This window comes from Cyprinodon variegatus, unplaced genomic scaffold, assembly GCF_000732505.1.
Source record: "Cyprinodon variegatus isolate N-32 unplaced genomic scaffold, C_variegatus-1.0 Scaffold47, whole genome shotgun sequence".
In the NCBI taxonomy this organism is placed as follows: domain Eukaryota; kingdom Metazoa; phylum Chordata; class Actinopteri; order Cyprinodontiformes; family Cyprinodontidae; genus Cyprinodon; species Cyprinodon variegatus.
The window spans coordinates 1,346,119-1,371,994 of record NW_015150500.1 but is presented as its reverse complement, the minus strand read 5'-3'; the positions used below and the strand labels follow the sequence as shown (position 1 = coordinate 1,371,994).

General features: G+C 37.2%; 3 protein-coding genes across 5 annotated transcripts in view; 2 read left to right on the top strand and 1 right to left on the bottom strand.

The window, feature by feature from the left end:
- The window catches only part of LOC107082127 (disco-interacting protein 2 homolog B-A-like), a 64,153-nt gene extending 54,089 nt beyond the window's left edge, over window positions 1-10,064 (top strand). For both annotated transcript variants that reach the window (XM_015370641.1, XM_015370639.1), the window contains 11 exons: window positions 71-182; window positions 388-497; window positions 2,768-2,898; window positions 3,004-3,172; window positions 3,253-3,423; window positions 3,618-3,679; window positions 5,820-5,877; window positions 5,956-6,030; window positions 6,130-6,304; window positions 7,584-7,707; window positions 7,797-10,064. In XM_015370641.1, coding sequence (XP_015226127.1) covers window positions 71-182; window positions 388-497; window positions 2,768-2,898; window positions 3,004-3,172; window positions 3,253-3,423; window positions 3,618-3,679; window positions 5,820-5,877; window positions 5,956-6,030; window positions 6,130-6,304; window positions 7,584-7,707; window positions 7,797-8,049 — 1,440 coding nt within the window. In that variant the 3' untranslated portion in view covers window positions 8,050-10,064. The remainder of the gene's footprint in view (window positions 1-70; window positions 183-387; window positions 498-2,767; window positions 2,899-3,003; window positions 3,173-3,252; window positions 3,424-3,617; window positions 3,680-5,819; window positions 5,878-5,955; window positions 6,031-6,129; window positions 6,305-7,583; window positions 7,708-7,796) is intronic.
- A 5,187-nt stretch (window positions 10,065-15,251) lies between these two features.
- Window positions 15,252-21,929, top strand: LOC107082069 (cyclic AMP-dependent transcription factor ATF-1-like). 2 transcript variants are annotated; one of them, XM_015370528.1, is made up of 8 exons: window positions 15,252-15,508; window positions 16,279-16,382; window positions 17,425-17,547; window positions 17,845-17,942; window positions 18,025-18,158; window positions 18,424-18,606; window positions 19,002-19,155; window positions 21,121-21,929. In XM_015370528.1, the coding sequence occupies exons 2-8, from the start codon at window positions 16,284-16,286 to the stop codon at window positions 21,263-21,265; spliced, it is 936 nt and encodes a 311-aa protein (XP_015226014.1). In that variant the 5' UTR covers window positions 15,252-15,508; window positions 16,279-16,283; the 3' UTR covers window positions 21,266-21,929. The 2 variants fall into 2 exon arrangements, with proteins under 2 accessions (XP_015226014.1, XP_015226015.1); XM_015370529.1 differs by lacking the exon at window positions 16,279-16,382 and having other exon boundaries at window positions 15,257-15,508.
- Window positions 21,930-22,068: 139 nt separating this feature from the next.
- Window positions 22,069-25,540, bottom strand: LOC107082095 (methyltransferase-like protein 7A). Its single transcript, XM_015370559.1, has 2 exons — window positions 24,881-25,540; window positions 22,069-22,354 (listed from the first exon to the last, which is right to left on the bottom strand). The coding sequence occupies exons 1-2, from the start codon at window positions 25,457-25,459 to the stop codon at window positions 22,118-22,120; spliced, it is 816 nt and encodes a 271-aa protein (XP_015226045.1). The 5' UTR covers window positions 25,460-25,540; the 3' UTR covers window positions 22,069-22,117.
- Between the last annotated feature and the right edge of the window lie 336 nt (window positions 25,541-25,876).

Here is a 25,876-nt window from a genome sequence, read left to right as displayed (position 1 = left end):
GTTTAATGTTCTTATCTAGATTTTTTTTAGCTTCTTCTGCTGATGAATCATCCCTATGTTTTGTTGGCAGGTCAGTAAAGCTGCTTGCATCCTGACAACACAGAACCTCATGAGGATTCTGCGCTCTAAAGAGGCTGCAGCTTCTGTGAACATCAAAACCTGGCCAACCATCATTGATACGGGTAATGAACCTAAAAATGCCTCACCTGAACACATAGTTGGCACCACTTCCAGTTCAGTTTGACTTACAGTGAATTGTTGGTGGTAGATAGTTATAAAAGAAGCTTCCCAATAAGTATCTTTTAACAGAGGTTATTTCTGTATTTTTTTTTTCTGTTGTGTGGCCTTTTCTAACCTGTAAAAGCTGTGCACTCTGCTTGTTTGCAGATGACCTTCCCCGCCGTCGGCCTCCGCAGATCTATAAGCCTCCCACAGCAGAGATGATAGCTTATCTGGACTTCAGCGTCTCTACTACGGGAATGCTCACTGGTGTCAAGGTGAGATTCAGCTTTCTACACGTCTCTAACCAATACTGCCTCTTAAACAGTTTGGAATACGAAGATTCCTGGATTTGAGGAAAAAATAAATATAAAAAAATAAAAACAAAAATGAATGAAAAAAAAAAAAATATATATATATATATAATGTTGAGTGCTGTCAAGTGTTGGAACCTTTGATATTTGCTGTATCATGCCAGACTTATAACTGATAAGGCTGCAGCAGAGTCCAGGAGACAGTGGATAAGTGCAAACAAAAAAGGCTCAGCTTTGGAAATGTGTTTTTTCTATTTTTCTTCCAATTTCTACAATATAACAACCAGATAATCAAACGGTTATCATGACAAAAAGACATAAGTGTGAAATTTTTGTATCCCTTGGTAATGTGACGAACAAGTGATGATTATGCATGCAGGGTAAGCGGGTCACATGTACCGGATTGAGGCAAGTGTCTGTCACAGGAGTGATGGTAAAGTTTAAATGGCGGTGGTGAGGATGGTTTTAAAGTTTTAAGAACAAAGAGGCGAACTGCTGTTTGCAACAACTGCATAAGAAAGGAGGGAGAAAATTAGATAGTGTCTATAAGAAGGTCTAGGGTAAAAATGATTGGTATCAGTTATTAGTTATAAAATAACAGCATATCAGATATTGGCCCTAATTCCAACCTCATGCATCCCTAGTTTTCATTGTGAAACAAGATTTAGACCTAATGTATTGATTATTTTATAGATCAATTTTTTTTAATTCATTAATCCTTTAATCTTACGATAGGTAAACTCAAACATTAAACATTTATTGCATATTGTAAATGCAAAAAACAAAAGAAACAACTTGGTTCAGCCCAGTTACAGCTCTGAGCAGCTTGGTCTTTCAGCAAATGGTAAGTTTTAGAGTCTGTATAGTCCAGCTAACGATTATTACTTTTCCATAGTAGCAGATTATTATTTAATAAATAATTAACAAGATTAATTCAATTAACTATGTCAGACCTAGATTTATTTGAACAGTTTTTGTGACAATACTAGTTTCCTCAGTTATACTCAGTTTCAAGTTACACTGATGTAATAAACCCATCATTACTAAACAACTTCAGATCTTATGTTGCAATGACAATAAATAAACCACTAAAAAAACTGGATCTGGCTTCAATTATCTTGAGATGCTGAAACAATAAATATCTAATTGCAGCACATGAGATTCATTTCACCTCTGTCAACAATGGGTGGTTAGGTTGCTTAAGGACCCAGATGCAGAGCCGAGTGAAGCAAGAATGCTTGAAGATCATGGAAAATAACAAAACAGCTGATAACAGAAAACTCAGAGTCACAACAAATAAGAACCATAACAACCTCATCTAAAGAGTATGATTGAAGCAATTTTCAGACCAAAATAAGCTTGAAAGGTTCTCACCCCAACATAACAGGATGATACAACATGTGAATTTATAATGTCATAATCTCAAAAAGATGTTAGAATAAACCATAATGACAGTAAAACCAGCTTTAAGTCTGGTTTTGGCTTCACAGTTGAAATGATATGTTGGTATTGCTACAAAAACCAAACGTGATATTTTCTCATCTCATCATAAGGAAATAATGAAGCCATCGTTAAGTTAATTTACAAGTTTGAGAACTATTTGAGATCTATTTTTGAGATAATGTAAATTGGTATATATGTATATATGTATATATATTTTTTTTCCATTAAAAAAATATAATATTTATAAAATTTATAAAAACGGAATGTCAAATTATTTTTATCGTTCTTAGTAATCCGGTAGAAAAATATTCATTGGTCCTACTGCAATCAAACTTTTCGAAAAGCTTAACCAGCTTTTTGCATGTTTCCACTGCTATTTTGAAGAAATAATTTCCACAACACAACAATCATGAGGCGTTTTTATCTAAAGACAACACAGTAATTTAACACCAATCTTTAGAAGCTGGGGAAATTTAAACTGTTATGATGTTAAAGTCAGATCAGGGGTGTGTAGTGTCAAGGTAAAACTTTTTCAATGTCAATATTTGCATGAAGATAAAAAAGTATGCATGGCATGCTAGACTCCATGACAGCTACTGAATGAAGTGCCCCAGGTGGAAATCAAATGAGATATTCTGCTAGACTGGACTTGCTCTGTTTCACAAAATCCACTGCACCTTTAGAACCACAGCACATTGTTGCATTGTTGTAGATGATAAGATATTTGCTGTTAAGAGAGACATATTTCAGAAAATAGCAATACTAAGGAACCTCTTGTGTCTTTGTTGCAGATCTCTCACGCAGCAGTCAGTGCCCTATGTCGCTCCATAAAGCTTCAGTGTGAGCTTTATTCATCTCGCCAAATAGCCATTTGCCTGGATCCATACTGTGGTCTGGGCTTTGTCTTGTGGTGCCTTGCAAGGTACAATAGACTATTTATTTCTTTACATTTACATCATGTCAATAGCCATGTGTCTACACTCTTTATTCTCAGACCTTAATCATTGTTTACCCTTTTCCTCTGCAGTGTTTACTCTGGTCACCAGTCCATCCTGATCCCTCCTTTTGAGCTTGAGAGCTGCTTGTCTCTGTGGCTGAGCACGCTTAGTCAGTACCGCATTCGAGACACCTTTTGCTCCTACTCTGTTATGGAGCTCTGCACTAAAGGGCTGGGCACTCAGACTGAGTTACTGAAGGTAAGGACTCGACATGCACAGAGTCGTAAGTTTTGGCAAGCAGATTCTTGGATATGATTGTTGTGTCCGGCGGATTTTAGGCCCGCGGGGTGAACCTTTCGTGTGTGAGAAGCTGCGTAGTGATTGCGGAGGAACGCCCTCGTCTTGCCCTCTCACAGTCCTTCTCCAAGCTGTTTAAGGATTTGGGACTCTCGCCCAGGGCTGTCAGCACTGCTTTTGGCTCCAGAGTTAATCTTGCAATCTGCCTGCAGGTAACCAGACATTAGTATTGCTTTCTGCAGGACTTCAAATTGCAACAGAAATACAGGATTCCTACATAATCTGTAGTTGAGAAAGTCAAGTAATATGTGCAATTACAGACCCTTTTTTTTTTCCTCTGTAAAATAATATAAATAACATGTCAGCATAAAGATGTGAACCTGTTGGACCTTTTTGTGCTTCACAGGGAACAACTGGTCCCGATCCCTGTACAGTGTATGTGGACATGAAGTCTCTGCGTCATGACAGGTAGGGGGACATAAGGGGTTTCAACTAAATCGACTTGATTCAAAAAATCTCTTTAGGAGCCAGTTACCTTATTTTTTCTGTATTTATCTCCACCTGGAGGGGCATCTCCTTTTGTGCTTTGATTATATTGGAAGGGTGATGGGGTTTTATTTAAGGTCAGACTCATTCTGTTCAGGTGTTGCCAATGGAGAAGGGGCAAATGGTTTTCTGCTGTGCTTAGTTTGAGGTTATATTGGTTTATTTTGTTCTAAATGGAAATGGAAAGACAATGCACCTTATGGAAATAAATGGCTTTGAGAATAAGTCCAAAGAAAACCTGCATATTCTTGATTGAGCACATGGAAGGCCAAAGTCTACCAGGAGAGAAAGCAACCAGTAGCCTAAAATGTAAGATTTTAGCCATAAAAAAAATACTATTTTACTATATAGACTAAAACCAAATGTTTTAAACCATGAAGTCTGTATCTTATATTTGGATCTTGTAGCAGATTGTTTTTCTGTATTATCTTGCACATAGAAAATGACTACATCCCAGTTGTATCTGATATGATTTTTCCATCTAAACAGTTGGACCAAAACCAGACAGGGACTGTCCCTGAATCATATGACTTTCTAAAGTAGATAAACATGAAATTGAATTATTCCTCTGCTGTAGCATTAATACTCAGCAAATCTATTTTAAGCCCAGCAGGGTTTTAAAGGCTCATATGGTGCAAAATATGAGTGGCATGCAATGACTGAATATTAACCTATTCTCTGTTTTAAATGAGATGTTCAAACATAGTGTCAAATATTTCAAGGTTGCAGTCTTTTTTTTTTTTTTTGCTTATGAAAAATAAGCACTGATAATCAGCATTATCAAATCATAATCAATATTTTTTAAGGTTCACATATAAGGGACATTTTTGCCTTTTCCTGTTTATTATTGGAATTCATTTACTTTATATCATCAGCTTTTATTGTATACTTTATATTGATATTATGACAACATTTTGAGTCAGTTACCAACTTATAAACATGTTTCAGATACTACTTCTCTTTTGTCTTACTGATATATTTAACTTTCTTTACTGATAAAGATGTAATCTGGCAACATATGTTGGTGCACACCATGCAATAATAAGGCCTTCACACCTACAGGAATTACTCACGCCATCTGTCTGAATTTGTCCAAAACCGCGGTGGTTTTTTGGGGGGCTTTCAGACCGCATGCTTGTAACACACCAGCTGGTTATTCGCCTCCTCGGTTCAAAGGATGCAAACATTTCCAAATCATACTCATTTCCCTTTAGCATTTTAGAGGCTTAAGTGCAACTTTTTATTCAAATGAAAAAAAAATAAAAATTTAAATAAAAAAATAGCATCTGCAACTCCTGAAATGTCTACAGTTTTTTAAGTAATCGATTGAAAAGATGCTTGAGATGCTAATCTGGGGCGCAGTTCATAATAGAATAGCACAAGTGAGGAAAATATCCATAAAAACAAAACCAGTTTTAACTTTTCAAATTTGTGAAAGTCTGTAGATCATATTTTTATATAAAAAAAGATGTTTTTCTTTTTTATATATTTATTCTATAAATTCTATGAAAAGCTTGTAATGAAACTGTTAAATCTAAATTTTTCCCAATTTTGTCTTATTTGGTATGATTGTCTCTATAGTTAATAATAATAGCCACAGCATAAATATATATTTACTCCATTATTCCACTGCTCATATTCTGCTGGACCCTATAAAATAGATCCTAACATCTGCATGGTATATCCACTACAGTGTCAGTTGGTGGTTCTTTCTCTATAGACTCTTCTGCTGCCAAATGTGCCATGCCGGATTATTTAACATAAAGGGGCATCCAGAATAGGAAGGCCTTTATTTTTAATACGTAATACAATGAGATTAAAAGCCATCAGTATCAGAGGAAAGGCAGAGTAGAAAGAATATGACAAATATATTGAAATGCAATGTAAACATGTGGACAACGGTGTAAAGTGTAGTCTTGAGAAATAAGTATAGCGTATATACAGATATAGAAATGTTTTTTATTTACTGTCCACTATTAGTTTGAGGTTAATCATTTTGTAGATGCTCCAATTAATTTGCTGTGACTGCATGTGTTTAGCTATATTTTCTTTCTTGTTCCAGAGTGAGGCTGGTGGAGAGAGGAGCACCTCAGAGTCTTCCACTGATGGAGTCTGGCAAGGTGGGATACATGAGATATTGACTGGTTTGTTAAACCCTCAGACAAAAATGTTGCTGATGCGTTTTTGTGATTTTGCAGATACTTCCAGGTGTCAGAGTAATCATTGTGCATCCAGAGACCAAAGGCCCTCTTGGGGATTCTCACCTGGGGGAGGTAACATAGCTGATATTACTCTTTTAAGGGAACAGTATGTCAGTACCAAACAAAGCCCTCCAGGGTTGAACAAACACCATTTTTGTTTCTCTGACTCAGATCTGGGTGAACAGCCCTCACAATGCCAGCGGTTACTACACTATCTACGGAGAGGAGAGTCTGCAGGCAGACCACTTCAACACCAAGCTCAGCTTTGGAGACCCACAGACGTTATGGGCCCGAACTGGATACTTGGGTTTCGTAAAAAGGACAGAGCTGCTGGATGCAAGCGGAGGTAAAGCGACAGATCCAACTCAAACTTCAATATTTTTAGATAAATACATTTGATGAAATACTGCATGTTAAATCACATATCTGATGACCATTTGTTTCAGATTTATGTTTTTAGAGATGAATAGAATTAGAATATGATCCAATATTATTTGAGATTGTGCTTAGATTTTTACCAAGACTCTCATAAACCAAGCTTTAAACTTTAAAGCATCGATATTGCCCGTCAATGGTTTTCCACCGTTTCTCTAACAGTAGCCATAAATTGTTATTCATCTTTTTTGGGTTTTGGGGTCATAATCAATCATTAATTAGGGCCCACCTTTAAAGATTAGGAAAAATGCTGAATTTTTTGTAACATCAAATATCATCAAAAGAAATTGTCAACGACACCAGTAATGTCTTTGAGAGAAACCATATGTTGAACTGCCTTCTATTCTTGTTGAGCTGTTTCGTTTTCCATCTCTAGTGCAGAGAGTACTGCTATCCCCCCAGGTGTTCCCAATTCAGTGATTAGCTGCCTGCTCTTTTCAGTGATGCATTCTGGGACTTGTAGTAGTAATAAGAACTGAATAATCAAGGATTGTTTTCCTTTGCTGAGATTAATCTCTTCTGTGCATAATGAACACTATGTTCAAACATAGCGATGTCCGATGGTTCACCAGGACTCCCTGTAGGGCGGAGGTTGATGATCCACTTTGGAATCATATCTTCTAACCTTCAGCCCATGTCTTGGACACTCAGGAACTGTCCACTGATTGCCACCTAGTGGTGAGCTGGAGGAGCAGGAGGTTGGAAAGACTCAGCAGGCCAGCAGGTAGTAGTGAGGGTCTGCTGGTAACATCTGGTGGAGGTCTCACTTAAGAGAGCTTCTCCTAGATTCCAGGGACAAGCTGGCGGCATGGAGTCTGAGTGGACCATAATATCTACCTCCACTCTGATACAGCCCCACGTAGCTGTGGCTATAAGGTCTGTAGTGCCTGTTGTGAAAACAATCCAGGAACCTGATGGTGGACACCGGCAGTAAGGGATGCTGTCAAATGTAGGAGTCTATTGAGCCTGGCTGAGTTTTGGAACTCCTGAGGCAGATATTTGGTATTGTGAGGCCAAGCATGCTGCTGCCCAGATGGTTGCAGAAGCAAAAACTCATGCTAAAAACTTTTGCCACCTCCGGAGAGGGAAGCAGTACTTTATTAGCACTGTCTTTAGTGGGACATCATTGGACAATTACTGGTCTACATTTTTTTCTTTGCTGTCTCTACAAACATTTCTGCGTGTTTCAGATCGACATGATGCCCTGTTTGTGGTGGGCTCACTGGACGAGACGCTAGAGCTTCGAGGGTTACGATACCACCCTATTGACATTGAGACTTCTGTGTCACGAGCTCATCGAAGTATTGCTGAAAGGTGAGGATGCCTCTGATGCTTTATTAATCTTAAAATCTAAATGTTTTTGAATTTCTAATCACTGATCACCTCGCTTTGATCCTTCACAGTGCTGTGTTTACATGGACCAACCTGCTGGTGGTGGTTTCGGAGCTGTGTGGCTCAGAGCAGGACGCGCTTGACCTCGTGCCCCTGATCACAAATGTGGTCCTGGAGGGCCACCACCTCATCGTGGGCGTGGTGGTAATTGTTGACCCTGGTGTCATACCCATCAACTCCAGGGGAGAGAAGCAACGCATGCACCTCCGCGACTCGTTCCTTGCCGACCAGTTGGATCCCATCTATGTTGCGTACAACATGTGAAAAGCTGGTGGCCATCCTGGTTTGATTCTTGGACGTTTGATCGTACCAGTGAGCAGTCTGGACGGGGTGTATGTATATGTGTGGGGAGCAGAAAAGCATGAAGCACATGTACAGACACACAGCCCTGTTTGACACCAGCATATCTTTACCACTGCATGTCTGTGTTTGGGGTTGAACACTGTGTTTTTTATATAAACACCACATTTTGCAAACATAGCAGTTAAAATACGCTGCAAAATGAAGAGGAAAGCAGAATTTTTGATGCACTTTTTTGTGGAGAATTGAGAAGAAGAGTCAACAGGTCCCTTTGGCAACAAATACTGACGTCCTGTCTTAGTCAAAGTCTGCCCCCCTTGGTGTGGTGTCCACACTGAACCACTGATCTCAACACAACTTGAAGTATTTTTCTACATGCAGCTTCCAAGCAAACCCACACACAAACCCATGTCCTGATCCCCTTTAGTTTCACTTCCTGGCAACATGGATAAGAGGAAAAGCCATGATAACTGACACATGGTTCACCCAGTGTGCATATTTGACCCCCCACCTACCCTACCCCCCAACTGAAACCAAATAGATATTCCTGCTTTGATAATATTTCCTGCCTTACAAAACTTCAGCCATACATTCCTTTCTTAACTTTTATTGAATCTGCTATTAATGGCTTCTTATTTTTCCTCAATCACTGGAGCATACATTCCATAAATACCCAAAAGGGATAAATACAATAAAAAAGAGCCCATATTCTTTTCTTTACTGTAACAACTGAGGGTCTCTTTGTATTTTGGATACTGTATGTCACTAGATATTTTTATTTGTATAAATGAATAATAATGTTTTTCCTCACCTCTCTCAGCTGCTCCTCTATGAATAGATAACCAAGCTGGGAGGCTGTAACAATAGCAAAAAGACTGTAAATAGAATCTAACAAAAAGTACTTTTGTTGGGGGATGTTAGCTATATAAGGACTGAAAGGGTGAATCACTTTAAATCATTGTGTCTGAGAATGGACAAAACGTTGCACTTTTTAAAAGAAAAAAAAAAATCTATTTTATTATAACAATGAGGCATTATGAGCATAATGGTTTTAGAGCATGTTATTCTGAGCAGAATAATCCAAGTTTACTGGGAGGGCTATCACTGTTAGTGCAGGTATTTCCCTGTTAGTGTCTGCAAGGAGGTTTGCAAAACTAATAATGTGACTGTTTACAGGCTGACGGGTTACTTTGTAAGTGAAAAATCAAAAAAAAAAAATTGGTCCACTTCTGTTCATCTGACATCCATGGCCACCACGCTGCCAAACAAACTTGATGCTCTCAGTTATGTAAAACATCATGGAGCCTCTCAGCACTCAAACGTTCCAACTGTATGTTTTGTTTGTTTGTGCAACTTTTTGTATATAAGTACTTTGAATTCTAAAATCATTGTTGTTTATACTGTAGCCAGCAGAAGGTAGTAAACAGGTCGAATTTTTTTATTTTTCTGTGTTCAGTCACTGGAATTTTGCACTTGTGAATGCAGTTGCAAAACTGAGCCACATGAAAGATGCCAGTGAGAGGAAAATAAAAAGGCTAAATTTAACAGTTCTATTCAGAAGTTTACATGCACTCATCAACGAATGGCGTGAACCTCATTCATTTGGGTTGTTTGGTCATTTATTGGAATAAATTGTTAAACAATTATACAATAAATATCGCTAATAAAAAAAAATTAAGAATTCTGTGCAGAAGAATGGATTCCCTCTGATCTACATAGAGTAAACAGCTCAACTGTCATGAGGATGAAGTATTTCTGTCTTCTAATCATACTTCCACCTTTAATAATGGAGACAACAAGCTTAAGTATATTTTATTTAGGTGTTTGAGGATTTTTGGGGGTGACAGTTAAGAGATATAAAACATAAAAGCTTAGATAAAAGAAAAAAAAGAAAAGCTTAATCTAATAATTAAAATAATCGTCAACTAATTTAGTAATCAATTAATCGTTAACTGGAGTAATAATAATGATTGAACTTTATTGATCTCACAATGGAGAAATTCACTTCTGCATCTTAACCCATCCCCTTGGGGAGCAATGGGCTGCCACTGTGCAGCACCTGGGGAGCAATCGGGGGTTAAGGGTCTTGCTCAGGGACCCAGAGTGCAGGGTGTGGGGATCAAACCAGGTACTTGCAGCCTTCTCTAACCACTAGGCCACCCAAACCCCCACCCAGAGTATAGAGACTGTAAAACAGGCCTTTATCTGACAGAGCAACCCACTTAGAGCAGTAATTATACCAAAATTTCAAAAAATATATATATATATATATATATATATATTTAAATAAAAGTGCATTTAATATTAAAAAAAAATCTATCTGTAAATATGCTCTATCCAGAGCTGCTCAAGTGGAAAAGGTTAATCGATTTCAAAAATAATCATTGGTTGCAGCCCTACTTAAGATATATTCATACAACACCAGTACCATTAGAAACTTTTGCCTTTGACAAATGCTGCTGGTATCCATCATATTTTAAGGACTTTATTATTGGTGTTGAGGAAGCTTTATAGTGATCTGCTTTATCATTCCTAAATCTGTTTTCAATGCGTTTCTGGAATCCCGTTGGACCACCTTGGAACACTTGTTAGTTTTTTCTTACTGGAACTAGTGTTCAGATGTACATGTTTCTAGCCTAAGGCAATTATACATTTATTTTGCTCAAAAGAATACATTGAGTACACAGTGAAAGAAGTTAAAAGAGAAATACAGAGCAGGAAGTGGCTAAAAGACTGTGTGGCTTATCTTAAGGTTCCACCAGAAACGAGAACGTGTGAAATTTTTAAATAATCATTTCAAATCCAATAGTAATAAAACAATAATCAGCAGACAACAAAAAAATTACACATTTTTTTAAACCCACACATAAACACCTATTAGCAGCATGCATGCCATGATGTGGTGTCATGTCCAACCCTTCATTGAATTAATTATTAAAAGACATTTAAAATGTTCAAACTGTTCAATATAGGGTTGTTAAATGAGAAAAACTATTCCAAAGTGGTTAAGCCCTGAATTGAATAAAGAATTGGCCTTGACAAGGAAGATATTTGGGAGGATAAAGATTCTTTGACTAGCTTTTGTAAACAAACAGATTTGGTTGAGCTTCCTTCCATCTATACTTACTTATCTATATATATCATGATGGGGTGGGAGTCTCCATCTAGGATTGAGTAGGAGGATAAGTGCATCCTGACTAGGCCACCAATCCATTATAGGGTAACACAGATATGGAGAACAATCTACATAACCCATGCGGTTGTACCTCAGGGCAGGTTAGAGAGAGCAGTTAACCTAATTGTGTTTTTGAACTGTGGGAGGAAGCCGGAGTACCCAGCGAGAGCTAGCACATCCATTGGGAGCACATACACAATCAATGCAGGTAGAGATTTAAATTCACTGTGTTCTTGCAGCAAGGGAAAAGCACTCTAAGTACCGGTAAGAAAGTTGAGATCTTGCAGTATGAAAAAACAAAACTATACTGTCCTGACCTCAATTAGCTTTGAAATGTAAGACTATGTTCTAAAGTAAGCGCTGTTTTAGGAACCTAAACAAAAATAATTTTCTTTTTGAATTCTCTCAAGAAGAATAGCAAGATATCAAGCCAGAGTTATATCAGAACCCTGTTGATGGCTACAAAAAAAAACCAAACAAAAAAAAACAGCTGCGCTTCAACTTACTAAGATTGAACAAAATATTTCAATATATCATTAGGCTTGTCTGTAACACTTAGATCCAATAAAGATAAGAGTAAATGGATCAAACTGCGAACATGTGCAAATAGATTTGTGTTTGCTATGATCTTTCAGCCCTGAAAATTGTTGAGATCAAGTTATTTTGGCAGTTAAAACCAAAGATAAGTGTATGTAAACATCTGACTGGCAATGATATGCTTGTGCGTTATCATTTCAAGACTCTTTCAAATAGCTTGCACAGTATTTCGGTCATGAGAATTTTGTGTAGACCTACACTTGTTTTCATTATTCATTCTATATTGTCTGAATTGGCTGCTGCCCATTTTACCATTCAAACTAGTAAAGCCTAATTTTAGAAAAATTTGTAAAAGATAATCATAAATGAACATTTTCCTAATGCACTTTGCACTGTTGACATGTTTGGCAAATTCTGCTTCAAACGGTGTCCCATTTGAGTCCAGCTCTAACAAAATTGGTGCGATAGCTTCAACACTTAGTCACAGCCGCTGCACAATGCTAGCATGACTGGCCGTGAAGGAACTGGCTCGAGGAACATCTCATTTTGGATGTGGTAGGAGAGGTTAACAGGCATGAAAGGGAACTTTCAGGGAGTTAAACTGGTAAAACAGGGCTGGACCTGGAAGTATGAGAGCAGGATCCATAAAGTGGATATTTGACACAAAAAAGAGTCTCTTAGAAACTTGTCAGAAACCTGAGATGAAAACCAGAATCCATCTACCTGCTTTGCTGGGAAGTCTTCAAGGGCTTCTTCTGGTTCTTAGTCTTTTGTTTTATCTTTCCAACTTCAGAATTCTTACACTATGCAATCCTAATGATGGTGCAATTTAATTTCAAAGCTTGCACATTTACTGAAAAATAAACATGATTCTAATTTTTCTAAAGAGAAAGACGAGCTAATAAAATTTACCCAGTAGTGTACTTAAGATTGCATTAATCTCTCTTGAATTTTGTTGATATTTTGTGTATGCACTCTGAATATGTTGTATATTAATTACTTTGTGAAATCTATATTTGCTTCAAGAGGGTTTACTCCACTGTCTAATGATGTGTTTTAACTCAGTCTGTTAAAACATGTAAATGGTGCACCCCGTTTTACCATTTTGCTTTCTACCATTTTGGTTTGTTGTACTTTGTTTTATACTTAATGTATAAGTAATGCAGAATAAACAGAAACATTTAATCATGCATTTGCCTGAATTTTTCTTTGTTGTAATGGTTTAACATGGATTAAAAATGACCAACATTTTTAAGACTAAATAAAAAAATTATTCCTTCTTTATTATTAGTCTCTATGTGTAGTTCACTATGCTTAAATAACCAATATTTTTGCAGATATTATAACACAATAGTATCAAAAGACATAGACTAGGTTGGAAACGTTAATTTGTCCAAAATATTGGAACGTTTTTTGTTTTTTCATGTTTTTTATGTTTTACACATGCTCTCTCTCTCTCTGCTGTAAAAAAATTATATGTGTAGAGAGTATTCATTAAAGTGTAATTCCAAGAGATACGATCTATGTATTTCATAAAAGTTAGGAACATTTAAAAGATTACCTGATGATTCAAACAAAAAAAGCATATGTGTTTAAACTTAGTGTTCAAAACTTGACTAACAAGATTAAATATTTATGCCAAGAACTGTTTGAAGGTCGGATTGAACTTTGGATGCAGTTCTGGTTTAATTAGACATTATCAACATTTACAAATCATAATTTACATATCCAAACTTGGAAGATGTAAAATGGCCAAACATATCAAATTAAAATGGAATTCTATGTTTTAAGAGAGCATGCACTAAAGAAGAATTAAAGTTTAGTGATTCAGAAAATAATTGTTTTATTTATTCCTTTGTGGTTTTGGGTGTTATCTAGGTTTGTTTTTGATTGGAGCATAAAAGACATAACATACATAAGCAAATTGGTTATTTGTGTGTGGACTTTTTAAATGAATGTTCAGAGCATGGCTTTACCTCCTTTAAGACAAAACATATGTACAGATGTGAATTATTCTCTTAAAGATGACTTTAAAACATTTGTCTTAACTTTTATTCTGGGATGATAGTGTGAATTAAATGTAATTCCCTTGCCTTACATTTTTGAGCTCTTTAAACAAACCTAATTCATTAGAACAGCGGACTTTCTGTCTAATTGCACACAGTGCTGGCCCAAGTCTCTAAGGGGCCATAATTAAAATAAAGTTTTTGGGGCCCCTCTATTGTATCAATGATGTTTGTTGCTGTAATCAACCTACTAATAAATTCACTGCAGCTCTGGAAGTGCTGATTTGTAAACAGTCCCCTATTTGTATACATGATTTGGTGTTACCAAAAGTAAAGTACCGGTAATAAACTAGTAGTCATTTACAGTAATATTGTCATGTGGTTTATTCTTTTTGGTTTCAACTGCAACAGCATGGTGTAAAAATAACCTGTGTTGCAAGAAATACAAAAAACAAATAAAACAGCTTTAACATTTGAAAATAATACATTCAATTGTATAAAAACATACATAATAAAATCAAACAATTAAATATCAACTGTGTCTTTAAATAGTTGAAATAGCTAAAAAGTAACTTGACCGGGTACAAAATCAAATTAATATTAGAATAATTCGCTCTTCAAACTATGTAAATATTTGTAACCGTATGCATAAGCTCTCTTTGAAAGCATACACTACCCTTTAACCACAGGTATGACTTTTCTATGTTGCACTGCTTTCCTTCAATATTCTTAAAATCTGTGCTTCGCAGCTTTTGTTTGCAAATGACTGCAAGACATCTGATGGCTTATTTTGTTAATACTAATCACGCCAGTCCACTCTGCAAATGCACATCACAGGGAGTCAGCAGACCATCCTCAGGGCTACCCAAAGATTTGGTTAAAACTTGCATCTGATTTTAAGAAAGATAAGGGAGTAAATCAGGTTATCTGTCCCCCAGGATATCTTGAAGTGTTTCCTTTTCTCAAACCAGTGCACTTTCAGCACTATCAGACTGTTCTCCAAAGATAAGTTTGTGTTGGAAAATTTTGCACTTGTCCTTACTCCTATGTGTGCTAATCTGGCCCATAGACAAATGTTTTTATAAGTAGGCCAAATAAATTCAGCATGATTAAAGAGATACTGTAAAAGTACATAATAATACCATTGACATGTGTTTTGTTCCTATATTTATAGAATGGGTCATAACCAGTTATTGGTATGCTTATGCCTATGGGAATCTCTGATTGCACAGATTATTCTAGATTTGACTGAAATATGTGCTATGATAATGACTGACAAGTGAAAGATAATTTCTTCATACTTTTTATTTTCACCCTTAACATTTTTTATAACTACAAGTAAAGAATTACAATGTGCAAGACATATGAATAAAATACACCATATATAATATAAAACATTGCACTATTTCTATTATTTCTGCAAACCTTCTGACACGAAACGTTTTAACTTTTTCCTCCAATCAAAATGCCCAAAGACTTGATTACGCAACGTCAAACTCTGCTCAGAAACCCCGCCCTCTTCCTTTTGGCGGGGGGGCGGGGGAGAAAAGTAGAGAGCTATATTTTAAAGCTGACATCTTCTTGTTTTTAGCTATTAGCCATTACGGCTAAGTAACTTTCCAGGTCCTCACCGAAATAAAAGTCAGTACACGAATTACCCGAGCTTCACGCTGTGAACAAGAGCAGTCACACATCATTTCAGAAGGTAAATTATCTGGCTGACTGAGCGGTACTTTTTGTGCTCGTCTGTCTGTCCGCCCCGCTCTGACCGTAATGGCGGCTTGTGTGCTTCGTCAACGGCTCGCCACCCTACGAAAAGGGAAGGTGTAGTTAGCTTAATGGCTCCTCGTATCGCTGACGTCTTTTGACGCGATAAGTTGCGTGCCAGTGACAGAGTTACATTTATTTGCTCAATGGGATAAAATATTCCATCCATCCCTTATACAAGCCAAACGAAACTTGTCAAGCACATAATTCGGAAATGGTTGCTTTTAACGTTTTAAAGTGAATTACATCCGCTTAACTGGTTAGCTACTGTTAACTACCAGCTGCAACATTAGTAAGCTCGAACATTCTGGAAGTAGCGGCTTCATATTTTCAGCTGCGGAGTTTAATTTTTGTATTAAAGTTACACTTTTTACGAGATTTCTCATCAAATCAATGAGGTTTAAAAAGTCAACCGTATTGACTCCAGAATCCTGTGGTGTTTCGTAACTCGTTCATAACGTAACTTGCATTGCTAAATTCCTCCAAGAGGAAGTCATGTCTTGTTACACTTATTTTCATATACTTCTATTTTAATTCCTCTAAAAAATAAAAAAAGGAAAAAAACTATTTTGTTTCTCATCGATTCACTTTTTTTTAGCGGGTGCTTAGCTTGGTGACTTCACTAAAGTAAAGACAAATAACGGCGCGTACAGCAGCTGTTACAGTAGAGTTACTGTGAGTCAGTAATATTGATTTATTTTTTCTCAGTTACTATGGAAGACGTACAACAGGGCAGCAATGGCACTGAGTCACAGACTGCAACCATTCCCACTACCATCACATCCTCTCAGTTCTCACAGATAGCACAGCAGGTAACTGATGAATGCAATTAAAAACAATACCTGCCATTCTGCTTGGCTACACAGGCCATTCATATGAAAACATTAGGCACGGAAACAACAGTTTAAATGGAGTTAATACGCGGCTTGACATTTTAAGCAATTTTAAAATGGCATAAATTATTCTACCCAAGTTGTCTTCACTGTTTATGACTCAATCAGGCCTGAAACAATCGGATTAATCATGATCAATCGATTATTGAAATAATTGTGAACTAATTTAGTAATCGATTTATCGTTAACTGGAGTATAGAGACTCTAAAACATGTCTCTAGCTGACAGAGAAACCCACTTAGAGAAGTAATTGTATCAAACTAAAAGTTTCACTAATACTTTGTGAAAACTAACCTTGAGTTTGAGTTAATTTGTGGTGATGCATCAGATAAATGACAACCATACCAACACGTTAATATCTTAATCAGTTTTTAAAAATCCATTGGAATATTAGATTAATTGAAATTTTACATGAATGAGTTCAAAATAAAAAGCATTGTTGTCTTTAGAAATGTCTTTTTTTGTTAGCTATTAATGTACTGCACTGCGCCATGATTTAAGAATCAGTGAATTTTAAGTAATCTCCAGCATTTGATTAATCTGGACAAGTTAGTTTAAAACTAATGACATTGTCAAGAGCAACCTTGGTTTCTCCCACTAACTTCAATACCTCAACGGGGAAAATAAATTAATAATGAGAGTTAAAGAGTTAAACAATTTGATCAATAATTATTTATGTTTTATTAATGTATTTCTATACATAAAAACCTTAATCAAATATTTAAGGAATTAATTACTGATACAAGCAACATTTGCCTATTTTACTTCAGATGTATTTTAAAGGATAGTAAAAAAAAAAAAAAAAAATCTTAGCACCTAAATGTTAACAATACAATATATATTATATGTAGATGAAGTGCTTTTAGAAAATTTTATTTGTATTGTTTTGCTAAAATGTTTAACTTGAGACTAATCAATGGCAAATATTTTTTTTGTTTGTATTTTATTTTAATTTTCCTAGATGTCATTGGGAGGTTCTTCTGTTGCTGTTGTGCAACTGCCTGGGGGTCAATATCAGGTTCAGGGAGTGATCCAGTCTGCACAGTCATCAGTCATTCAGTCCCCTCAAGCACAGAGTGTAACGGTGAGCAGAGCAGCTTTTTTTTTTTGGCTTTCATGTTTTGTTTTTTCTTTTTCTAAACTATCACATAATTTAAATATAAATCCTTCACATGGTTGCGAAATACAGTCAGATACAAAACAATAATACTAACAGAAATCTACTATTGGATATTAATTGAATGAATAAATGTGTTTCTGTTTGGCTATAAATCTAAAACTAAAGAGGCTATAGTCAAACAAGTGCCTATAAAAAGACAGAATTTCTCCCACAGTGGTTCGATAATGATGATTGTATTCTTATTGAACCTCTACTGCTAAGGCCCAGGGTACTGATAGCGAAGATTCTCAAGACTCCTCAGACAGTGGAGCAACAACCCACAAGACGAGGGAAATACTCGCCAGGCGGCCGTCATACAGGTAAAAAGTTCATCAAATGACATCTCAGAAAGAAAAGCTTTTGTGTAACTTGTGAAATAACTTGGCTGCTTTTTTCCTGCAGAAAAATCCTTAACGACCTTTCATCTCAGGAAACGACACACATTGAAGGAAAGGATAGCAGTCCAGCATCCACAGGAGTGACAGGTGTTACAGTTCCAAGCACTCCAATCTACCAGACCAGCTCAGGACAGTACAGTAAGAACGCTTCTTCAGCTTACACTGAATATGAAAATACTAACACCAGTGTGGGATGCTGGATTTTTATATTTTTATAAAGTATTTCAATAATTTCTTTGACTATACTGGTTGAGTGTTCTCAAACAGAGTAAAATTTGGTAATAAATTTAATCTCTAATCACTTTCAGAATACCCTTTCCGATCATATTTTTACTTTGCAAGCAAGAATGATTGTATTTCCTTTTATAACAAGTTTTTTTTTTTTTTTATCATTCCTTATAAGTTACCATAGCTGCAAATGGGACAATCCAGCTGGCATCTCCAGGTTCTGAAGGCCTCCAAGGGCTGCAGGCTGTTACCATGGCCAACTCTGGTGGAGCACAACAAGGAGCTACCATCCTTCAGTATGCGCAGACACCCGATGGTCAGCAGATACTCGTGCCTAGCAACCAAGTAGTAGTACAAGGTGAGCATTTAGTACATCCGCTTACATTTCATGTGCCAGCCTTGTTTGGTAGTATTCTTTTGTAATCAAAATGAGACAAAAAATGTAGCACATTTGAAATGGCCATGGTTATGTGAACTGAAGGAATGGTGACAAAAATAGAATAAAATGTTTTTAATGGTGTTTTTTGGCAGCCCTTTCTATTTTGGTTATAGATGGTTTCTCCTTCGTAGTGAAATCTATATCTTTATCAGACATCAAGGGCCTTTTTCTTTCCATCCAAAATAAAGTTTTTTCTTGGGCTCTGAGAGAATGGGAAGTCATAATACAAGAAGTAACTTCTAGTCAAGAACCAAAAATTGTGTGACAGGATTCACATTCAGTTTTTTTTTTGTTTTGTCATTTGTTGCATTTAGGAGCTGGAGGAGAGATGCAAACCTACCAGATTCGCACAACGACCTCATCTGCCTCCCTTCCCCAGACCGTTGTGATGACCTCTCCAGTTGGACTGTCTCAAACTAAAACTGATGATCCCACACTAAAGAGGGAAATCCGGCTTGCAAAAAACAGGTAAATACAGAGTTAAGGGTTAGCCCTCTGCCCCTGTATCTTTAATGTGCTGCTGTGACCTGTGAGAGAGTCCTGCACTGGTCTGATTTTTCAAAACTGCACCTGAACTGAGACCTGACCCGTTACCTGCAATTATCCCCATTTAAAAATCCACACCAACCCGTAATGTAATGTTCTTATTGTTGCCCCTATTAGTTTGGATAGCCTGTTTCTGTATGCCTCTGCTGACTTCCACTCGTCTGTCGGTGTCCATCACGTGGGCGGGAGACAGGCAGTGCAGCCAGACCAGGAATGGGGGATTCTGGGAGTTTGAGGCCGCAAGCTTAGCTTAAGGAATGTGTTCTATGGACCTGAGAGAGGAAGGCATTGCAGCCTCTGAAAATATCAGCTTGTGTTTTCAGAATAAAAACTCAGTTCTACAGGACTTTGTTTGGCCCTTGTTAGAATATTATTATCTGGATATTCTTGAATCAATTTGTTTTTTAAGATATAGAGTTAATTAATAAGAAAATCTAAATTAGTTTCATTCATGCTGTAACTCTATGGTTCCTGCATTTTGTTCATTTATATCCATGCCTGCACCCGTGAAGTAATACATTATTTTTTTTCTACCTTTAGATGTATGTTTTATACTGGTACCCAACCTGGTGCAGTACTCTGACCTGTGGACTTTGTCTACTTATTGTTCTTGCAAGATACATCTCGAAAAAGTGCCTTTGGTTTTTGTTTAGTAGATCAATAATAGTTTAAACACTTGTCATCATAAACAGTCAAAGTGAATAATAATTTAACTTTATTGATCTCACACTGGATAAATTCCCTCTGCATTTAACCCATCCCCTTGGGGAGCAGTGGGCTGCCACTGTGCGCCAGCAGGGGGCAGTGTGGGTTAAGTGTCTTGCTCAGGAACCCAGAGTGCAGGCTGTGGGGATCAAACCGGGTACTTGCAACCTTCTCAGAGCACAAGCACACTGCTCTAACCACTTGGCCATCACTCCCCCAAAGCATTTGCTTTTATCCCTATCCAAGTGTGGAAACATTTGTATTACCAGACTTTTACATATTCCCTATATGTGAAATTCAGTCAATATATTAGCACAAAGTTACAACAACAAAGTAAAACTGTGTGAAATCAGGAATAATTTCTCTCAGTTTGGTGTCATAGTATTATGGAGCCTGATGGCTTCCAAAACGCATGGAAGCTCAAGTAAAAGGCTGGATGATACGGCCAAAATGTCTGTCACAATAGTTCTTAATTTCGGTCGATACGGTAGGATTGCCTAGAATGTCCAACAGATGCTTATACAAACTTAGGACAATTATAAAACTCTTCCAATATAACATTCTGTAAATATTTGTTTTCAAAAATGAAAATTGTGCGGCTCCCAGGGAGCACCAGGGAGTTACGGGTCTTGCTCAGGGACCCAGAGTGGCAGTCTGTGGGGGTGGGGCTCAAACTCATGACCTTAGGATTCCAAGCTCTATGCTTTATCATTTAAATAATCATCAACTAATTTATTAATCGATTAATCGTTAACTACGGTGTAGAGACTCTAAAACACGCCTTTAGTTGACAGACTGACCCACTTAGAGCAGTAATTATATCTAAATTGTGAATTGTATGCACTGATATAATAAATATAGAGCATCTGGAAAGTATCCTCTTTACCTGATTAATGATGTTTACTGTTTTCAAATTTTTTTCTTTCAAATTTTCAAACAACATCTAATAACGACTTGTGATTGTTTTAGTTTTTATTTTTGCAAATAATTTAAGTATAAAAAACTGAGTCAACTTGTTCAAATGTTAACCTATTGTACATTATATAACCCATACTCATTTAGTTTTCTTTGTAAATAAAATGTTAGCTGAGCTCTTTTGCACCATCTTGATGCTATTAGAACTTTAACACATTTTTCATTATTTAACATTTTGACATCCTGAATGTTTTTTCCTGATTTCAGAGAAGCGGCCCGTGAATGTCGACGGAAGAAAAAGGAATATGTGAAATGTCTGGAAAACCGTGTTGCTGTTCTGGAGAACCAAAACAAGACATTGATTGAAGAACTGAAAACATTAAAGGATCTTTACTGCGTGAAAACAGGATAACCTGTTAGTACATGTCGAGACTGTGAGGTGAAAGCAGCGCAGCTCTCATGCATTTGGACAAGTCTGGGTTTCTGGGAACACTTCATTTCAGGCTGAATTCCTCCAGTCTTTTTTTTTTTTTTTTCTACTTTGATTAAAAGTGACTTTTGGCAGTGAGATTTACTGGACAATTTGGCCATTTTCCAACTGCTTTTTTTTTTTTTTTTTATGCTAACTCTGTAACATTTATAGTTGTGTACATTTTTAATACTTGGAGGTTTGAAATTGTGAGCTTTAAAGTTTGAGTCTTCAAATGTATAATTTTTCCTATTTCCTTGTGTTTTAAAACGTATTGCTACTGGAGCTAATTTACCAGCATCTGCAAAATTTTGACTGTATTATTACAATATGTGATTTCTTTTAATTGTGAACCAGCAATGCCCCTCTTTTCCCTTTTTAAAAAGATGTTACACCTATCATTCCTTATATTTGTGCAATGGACTATAAAGGGTATCAGAAATATCAAGTTTGGTTTGGTTGTTACTTGGCAGTTACTTTGACAATCAGGGAAAAAAAGCACAAAGTCCAGTTAATATTTATTTGTACATCTTTGGGGGGGATGGGGAGTGAAAAACAAAGAGCATATGAAATGTTGCTGATTCGGTGAGTAAATAAATATATTTTCACTCAGTAGAAAGTGTGTTTGTCTGACGTTTATCAAGTAAGAAAAGCTTTAGAAATAGATATGTGCCATAAGTCTTACTGATAAAAAAAAAAAAAAAAAACTTTACTAGAAAAGTTAGAAAGCAGCAAACTAAATATTAAGAAATTAATATATTAAGTATAGAACCAAGAAAAGGGTTCATATAAGTTTCATTTAATTGAATATCCCATAATATGTGGCCTAATCATTAAAGAAACTTCTTGAGCCTCTATATGTCTTAGGTGAAGTTCAGCAAAGCCAGCCGCCTCCAGGTTTCTCCATGTTGCCCTGGTAACTGTGCAGCCATCCCCCAGGAGGTACCACAGAGGCTCAAACACATACTGACAGAAGTATGTCCACGTGGAGGGATCAGAGACCACATGCTCCAGAAAATACAAAGCTCCTCCCTGAAAGAGAAAACCAACAGCAGGTTCTGTTCCACAGGTGTAAGTTCATTCCAGAACAGACTAGGCAGCCCTCAAGCTCTGACTGGTTATGTACTTCATCATTAAAGGGACCTAAAGTGAATGTGAAACCTATTTAATCCAACACTATTCATAGATTTACATTTCTGCCAAACCTACCTTTCTTTCACACATGGGTATTTTAAGGCATTCAAAACTTGAAATTCACCTTATTAAGCCATATTGTGTAGAAATTTGAATTGACAGAATGAATAACTTGCACATTAGAGTCCTGTAGAGTTATATCCTCTTATTCTTTAGCAGAGTGTCACTTCATACAAATGTAGATAAAAGTACATTAATGTGCAAAATGATCTAAAATAATTGGATGCAACCTCAGTTAAAAGTTAGGAAATGTCATGATGACTTGCAAATTACACACCGTACACCCACAGCTGAGTACACCAACTGTAATGGTGCGTTCTATTTAACTTGGCAATGTGGGAACCTTTCAAAGGTATCCTTGACCTTTGTCACATTACCATAATACAGCCACAATCCTAAATATGTTTTATCCGTATTTTATGTAAATACTGTAGCACCTAAATGGAGGGAAGATTCCCCATGTTCCCCTTCGGCTGCAGCTACAGTTTTAGCAGAAGGCTTTTGCAACACAGGGCAAGTTCTCTTCCAGGATTAACTTGTGTTTAGCTCCATCCATCTTCATTCAAAGTATGACCAGTTTTACTGTCCCTATTTTTCTAGAAGTGTTCTATCCTATCTGCACACATGGCATTTTGAATGAAGCCCAAAAAGTCAATTTAGTATCATTTTACAGAGCAGCTTCTTCCGCATGTTTCCTATGCCTCATATATGGCTTACAGCAAATTAACAAACAGGACATATTTCTGTTTTCTTCAAATAAAAACTCTTAATGCCATTCCAACTACGTAGGTTTGATTTCAACTTTGGTAGGGACTCTATTGGTCTTATTTCATTGGTCGTATGCAAAAATATGCATGCTCGTTTTTTTAAGCTTGACGTGAAAATCAGGGTGTATTTCATTTAAAGAGAAAAGCAGCATTTCTTGCTATATTTATTAAAATTTTAGGACTTTTTCCACTTTGAAAAGGGTTGCATTTGAACTTACCAGTAACTAAGGCAGAAGGTCTTACCTGCCTATTTAACCAAATATAGTCTAAATATGTCTTTTATTCTGTATTTTCTTTTGAAGATATATAATTGTGCAGAGGTAAAAAACCACTCTTAATCTTTTAAATGCTTTCTCTGTATCATGAAAGAAACCAAAATAAAAAGAAACCAAATAAATGTATTGTATTTAAATTTGTACGGGAACTAGAAGAGGAAGTGACACTTGGCATTTAACATATTAACTTCACTATAGAAGTTGTACATCTGGGCTGTAGTTGCTTTGTTTAACCCATTTGATTTATTTTATCTAGGGCTGAAACAATTCATCGGATTAATCGTGATTAAGCGATTATTGAATTAATGTCAACTAATTTAGTAATCGATTAATCGTTAACTCGAGTAAAGAGACTCTAAAACATGCTTTTAGCCGACAAAGTGACCCACTTAGATTAGATTGCATTTTAGATTAAAAATGTTTTTGCATCTTATTCTCCATCCAGAACTACTGCTGCAACAATGCCGCATTGTAAATTATAAACATGTTATTCACATCAAATTGTTGGTAGGGACAAGTAGGTCGGTCCCAAGTTTTGGTTAGGGACATGTCCCTATGGTCCCTATGCAAACCTACACCCATGTGCCATTCCTCCATAAAGGTCAAATGTACAAGGTACATAACTGAAAGTACAGATACATTGGCTTCTTCTCTGCCTTTCTGATTAATCCTACTAACTGTTAAATGTCTTGGCAGGTTTGAAATTCTATCATACTCTTTCCATTTTCAGATGAGATTTAAAAAAAAGGATATTTTCATAAGTTAGACCTGCTTTAAACATCACTTTATTTGTGAGCTGACTGTTTTCTTTTCTTGGGTTTCTTTTGTTTACTGTTGCTCTGGAACAACCACCTGTGCACCATCTCTGCTTCTGTCTCCTTGAACCCCAGTCAGCCTCGGCAGATGGCCGCTCACTGAGCCTGGTTCTGCTGGAGGTTTCTTCCTGTTGAAAGGGAGTTTTTCCTCTCCACTGTCACTACAAGCATGCTTAGTGTGAGGGATTGCATTTGAGTCGATGAGTCAATGCAATCAATTGGTTTTCCTCAGAAAACTTTTAATCAATTTGACTGTATGATCTGGTTGAACTGTAAAGTGCCTTGAGATGACATGTGTTGTGAATTGGCGCTATATAAATAAAGTGAACTAAATTGAATACCCACTTCATGGGACAGTTGGATGTAGGCAGAGATTTAAAAATATAGTTGGATTATTCATCAGCTGACTTCTTGATGCAATTGGTTTGCTAAAGATGATTCCATACCCTGTGCGTGTCAGGTTGTTGTATGTCCTACTAAAGGTGAAGGCAGCACAATCCAACTCACACGTCTGAGAACGCGTCGGGCCTCCTGCAGGACTCTTCCCACATCGTTCACAGAGCACAGCACCAGCGTGCAGACCACAACGTCCACCGATTCGTCCCGAACGTCCCTCAGGTCCTCACCTGGAAGAACTAAAACCTCCTCATAAGTCAGGTGCTGATTTGCGTCCATGCTCAAACGCAGGTACGGCTCCATGTGCGGGTTGGGTTCAGTGCAGATCACCGCGCAGCCGTACGGGTAATACCTAAAGTTTGCTCCGCTGCCACAGCCGATCTCCAGCAACCGAAGCGAACCGTCTGCGTTCGCGAACCTCGCGAGGTTTCGAAAGAGTTCCCTCTTGAAATCGTGCATTTTGTCATTGTAAGTAATTGTTATCGTGTTTGCGAGGAAGGGGAATACGCGTTTGTATAAACTGCGCAGTCCAATGAACTGCAGCAAATAAAAAGGGGCGACCAATGCTAAACAAACTAGTCTACAAGATCTCATCAAACAAGTCCGCATCTTCCTGAGAAAAACCCTTGAAGTAGCCTCAGCTGAAAAGCCCTCAGAAGATAAAAAGATTACACCGCTAATACTGGCCATTCGTTTGTCTGACCACTAGGTGGCGACAAATGACCACACTGCCATTAAACTCCTTATTTTGTCCTTTTTCAAATAGGAGTTCCAAGGGCTGCGTCTCAATTCGCAGGCTGCGTACTTCCGAGGACGCAGCCTACCTAGCCTCCGGAGGACCCAGCCTTGGTAGGCTGCTCCGGAGGATCCTCAGCCGTTGGTAAATGGGACGGTCTAGCCTTTGGAGCACTTCCTGGTTGCGACACGACGTCATCACGTTTACCCCAAACACAGCGCGAAACAAAATCCGACAGCTCGAGAAATACGGAAAGAACCAACAAAAAAATAGATATGGAAATTTTTATTTTTTTTATTTACTTGTTATTGGAGGAGGAGAGTCGCTTTGACGGCTTCGGCGGCAGCAAAACCTGCGACGGATTTTTCTCA

Bases quoted from the DNA above. Each gene is read 5' to 3' on its own strand.
- LOC107082095 (XM_015370559.1), bottom strand. From the start codon at position 25,459: ATGGCCAGTATTAGCGGTGTAATCTTTTTATCTTCTGAGGGCTTTTCA. The intron at 22,355-24,880 runs GTGAGTTGGATT...TTTCTCTTTCAG, and splicing joins CCCGACGCGTTCTCAGACGT to GGAGGAGCTTTGTATTTTCT.
- LOC107082069 (XM_015370528.1), top strand. From the start codon at position 16,284: ATGGAAGACGTACAACAGGGCAGCAATGGCACTGAGTCACAGACTGCA. The intron at 17,548-17,844 runs GTGAGCAGAGCA...TCTACTGCTAAG, and splicing joins CTCAAGCACAGAGTGTAACG to GCCCAGGGTACTGATAGCGA. The intron at 17,943-18,024 runs GTAAAAAGTTCA...TTTTTCCTGCAG, and splicing joins GCCAGGCGGCCGTCATACAG to AAAAATCCTTAACGACCTTT.